At 37.2% G+C, this 3,632-nt stretch overlaps 1 protein-coding gene across 1 annotated transcript; it reads left to right on the top strand.

The window, feature by feature from the left end:
- The first annotated feature begins 959 nt into the window (after positions 1 to 959).
- LOC145133642 (putative inactive receptor kinase At1g48480) lies at positions 960 to 3,204 on the top strand. The gene is made up of 2 exons (XM_079068575.1): positions 960 to 2,410; positions 2,537 to 3,204. Exons 1-2 carry the CDS (start codon positions 1,048 to 1,050, stop codon positions 3,079 to 3,081), a joined length of 1,908 nt encoding a protein of 635 aa, XP_078924701.1. The 5' UTR covers positions 960 to 1,047; the 3' UTR covers positions 3,082 to 3,204.
- The last annotated feature ends 428 nt before the right edge of the window (positions 3,205 to 3,632 follow it).

Raw genomic sequence — 3,632 nt, 5'->3', positions numbered from 1 at the left:
TCTATAATAATCAAGATATTGTAATTTTGTAAAAATTAAAGACATTTTAAAATCTATCTCAAAATATTTCTTTATTTGAAACAAAATTACACAATTGATCTTCATGGTTTGGCAAAAGAGATTGATTTAGTACAACTATCAACACTCCTACGTGCTTACTCATGTGGTTTCTTATTTTTGCGCGGATCGTTTAAATAACATTGTTAATAATGAATAATTAAGTATATGTAAAATGATATTTTTACCCTCCATATTAATTTTATTATCTTGTTTTTTTATTAAAGGCCGAACCCACCTTACCCCCTTTCCTAGGGATGAGCATATGAATCGGAAAATCAGACCGGACCGGAAGAAAACCGGAACCGGCCCCAGACCGGACCGGATTAATCTATAAGCGGACCGGTTTCCGGTTTCATGTTTTTGCAAATTTCGGGTTTCGGGTAAAACTGGACCGAACCCGTGGTCCAAGGGAAAAACCGGACCGGACCGGTCAAAGAAACTTTTGATTTTTGTTCAAAGTAATATCCAACCGGTAAAAGGGCTGCATCGTTTTTTTTTAATCTTCGACGTTCCTTACGTAAACAACAACAAAAAATCAATATATCTTCCTTCTTCTTTGGTGGTAATCGAAGGCAATAAATGCTATTTTCATATTTTGTGTAAAAGCTATTTTTATATTTTGCAAGCATTGCGTTAATTACACTTTGGTCAAAAGAGTATTTCGCTTAAAAATAAAAATTAGCAATACCCATCTAAAAGATTGGCGATTATTCTATTTACATATAGATTATTCTATTGCATATAGATATAAAAAAAATATATTATCATATGTCTTTTCCTGATTTGGTTTAGCCGACGAATGAGTTATGACTTATGACTCTAATTCTTTGAATTAGTACTTAATTACGGAAAGTGCTTAAGATACCATTTGAATATTTCCTATGCACTTATACCAAAAGGAGGCGTTTAGAAAGTCTCGTTTTCAAACGAGAACCAATCAACGCTGCAGTCAATAGTCAACGCATAAATCTCTTCTTCTTCTTCTTCATGCAGCGTTTTCTCTACGGAGAACCAACTTCAACTAGAAATAACCTCCATAGATTCTCACAAAAAAACAGAAAAAAAGGTCTTCCTTCTTCAATGATGGAATTTTTTAATCTTCTTGCAGCAATCTTCTTCTGTTTTCTTTGTTTTCAATCGGATATTTCCTTCTCCGACATCATCGCCGACAGATTGGCACTCACCAGATTCCGCTCCGCCGTACGCGGCAACACACTCCGGTGGAACATTTCCAACCCGTCCCCGTGTTTATGGCAAGGAGTCACATGCGACAACTCCAGCAACCGTGTCACCGCCCTTCGCCTCCCAGGTTCCCGGCTCTCTGGACAGATCCCACTCAACTCCATTGGGAGCTTAACCCAACTTCAGGCACTCAGCCTCCGTGGAAACCTCCTCTCCGGAGAAATCCCGCAAGACCTGGAGTTTTGCTCTGAGCTCGATATGCTTAACCTGCAAAACAACCGATTTTCCGGCGAAATTCCGGTGACCCTTTTTAGGCTCTCTAATCTAACCCGATTAGACATCTCGGGCAACAATTTTTCTGGAGAAATATCGCCCAATTTCAGCAATTTAACAAGATTGACACTTCTTTTTCTACAAAACAACCAATTCACAGGACAAATTCCGGACATCAACACTTCCTTAACACAATTCAACGTCTCTATGAATAGACTCAACGGTAGTATCCCCACCCGCCTAGCCAATTTTCCGATCGAATCATTCACAGGCAACGATTTATGCGGCAGTCCTCTAGGTTCTTGCTCAAATGAAGGCAAAAGCAACAAAGTTTCCGGCGGAGCAATCGCCGGAATCGTAATCGGATCAATTCTGGGGTCAATTTTGATCATCGCAGTGATTTTCTATCTGTGTAGAAACTTTATCAGATCAAGAAGTTCAACGCGAGCTGTTCAAGATGCAGCGTCAACAGTACCACCATCACCGGTGAAGCCACCGGAATACGCCGCCCGGAGTCCTGATCATATCATGGTCGGTGAAAACACCGGGTCAGATGAAGGGTATTCAAGTCGTGTAGAAAATAAGGATGAATTAGTGTTCTTTGGACATGGTGGTTTCTTTCTGGATGATCTATTGAGAGCTTCGGCAGAGGTGTTGGGGAAAGGAACTATAGGTACAACTTATAAAGCATACTTAGACCATAGTGGTGAAGTGATTGTGAAGAGGCTCAAGAATGTGTGTGTTTCTAAAAGGGAGTTCACCAAGAGAATTGTGTGCATTGGAGAGTTGTACCATGAGAATCTTTTGCCTGTTAGAGGTTACTATTTTGGGAAAGAAGAAAAACTTCTTGTTTTTGACCCGAAGCCCATGGGAAGCTTGTCTTCATATTTAAATGGTAAGTATTCACTTTCTTGTTACCAATTTAGTTCACATTGTACTTTGCACCTATATTTTATGGATGAATAGGGGTATTTTACAATTTTTGAAATAGTGAATGATTAAAGATTTTTTATAATTTCAGGAAATGAAGAGGCAAGATCTCTATTGACATTTGAGGTTAGAAGTAGGATTGCTTTTCAAGTTGCTAGTGGTCTTGAACACCTCCATTCTCACAATCTTCAACATGGCAACATCAAATCAAACAACATTCTACTTACCGAAGAGTTTCAAGCTTTGGTATCTGAATCAGGGTTGATCCAACTTGTGTCACCTCCGACCACGGGTTTATTTGGATATCGTGCACCTGAGTTGATTGACACGCGTATAGCATCCAAAGATGCAGATGTTTATAGTTTTGGGATACTGATTCTTGAATTGCTAACGGGTAAGGATCCTACCATTTTGTTGAATGAGGAAGGGATTGATCTTCCCACATGGGTCCAATCCGTGGACGAAGGAAAGTGGAAGAGTGATGTTATCGATTTGAATTTGGGAAATGATTCAAGCAATGAGGAGAAGATTATGAAATTATTGCATCTTGGCATTCGTTGTGCTTCTAAGGTACTACGTAGGCGAGGTTCTATGACGGAAGTTGCACAACAAATCAAGAAAATATGCGTGATTTGAAGGTTTTTATGAACTTTTGAATCTTGATGTAAATTAGTAAATGAGAAAAGAAAACAATTGATATTTTTTGTGGATTGAATGTAAAGAAGAAATTTTGATTGATCCAAACTTGCATTAATTTCATTATATATTCATAACTGTGGTGCACAATTTGTGAATCTTAGTGGCTATGAAATTAATTGCTCTAATTGCAAAATTATCCACGCGAATTATAAGTATTGGTATTTTTGGGTATTTTTGTCTTGGTTGTGTCTTTTTATTTAGTTTAGTTTTTCATTTTCTTACTTGGTTTTTAGGCTTTTTAGCTTTTATATTGTGACTAAAGCTAAAACAATAATTGATAAAAATGGACAATATGTGAAGAAAATGAAAACAGCAATGAAAAACATAGCATTTATTATTAAAATAAATCAGAAAACATAAAAATAAATAAAATAATAAGTAAATATTGTTGAGATTTTACACAAGAACATTTTTACAATCGAAAAGAAAGAAATGTTTAAGGATGGTCAGTTCTTAGGCTAAATTGTATGGGAAGTGTTACATGCAAA

Source organism: Lactuca virosa, chromosome 8, assembly GCF_052849685.1.
Source record: "Lactuca virosa cultivar CGN04683 chromosome 8, Lactuca_virosa_CGN04683_v6, whole genome shotgun sequence".
NCBI lineage: Eukaryota > Viridiplantae > Streptophyta > Magnoliopsida > Asterales > Asteraceae > Lactuca > Lactuca virosa.
The sequence above is the reverse complement of the archived record's forward strand: the minus strand, read 5'-3'. Positions and strand labels throughout refer to the sequence as shown.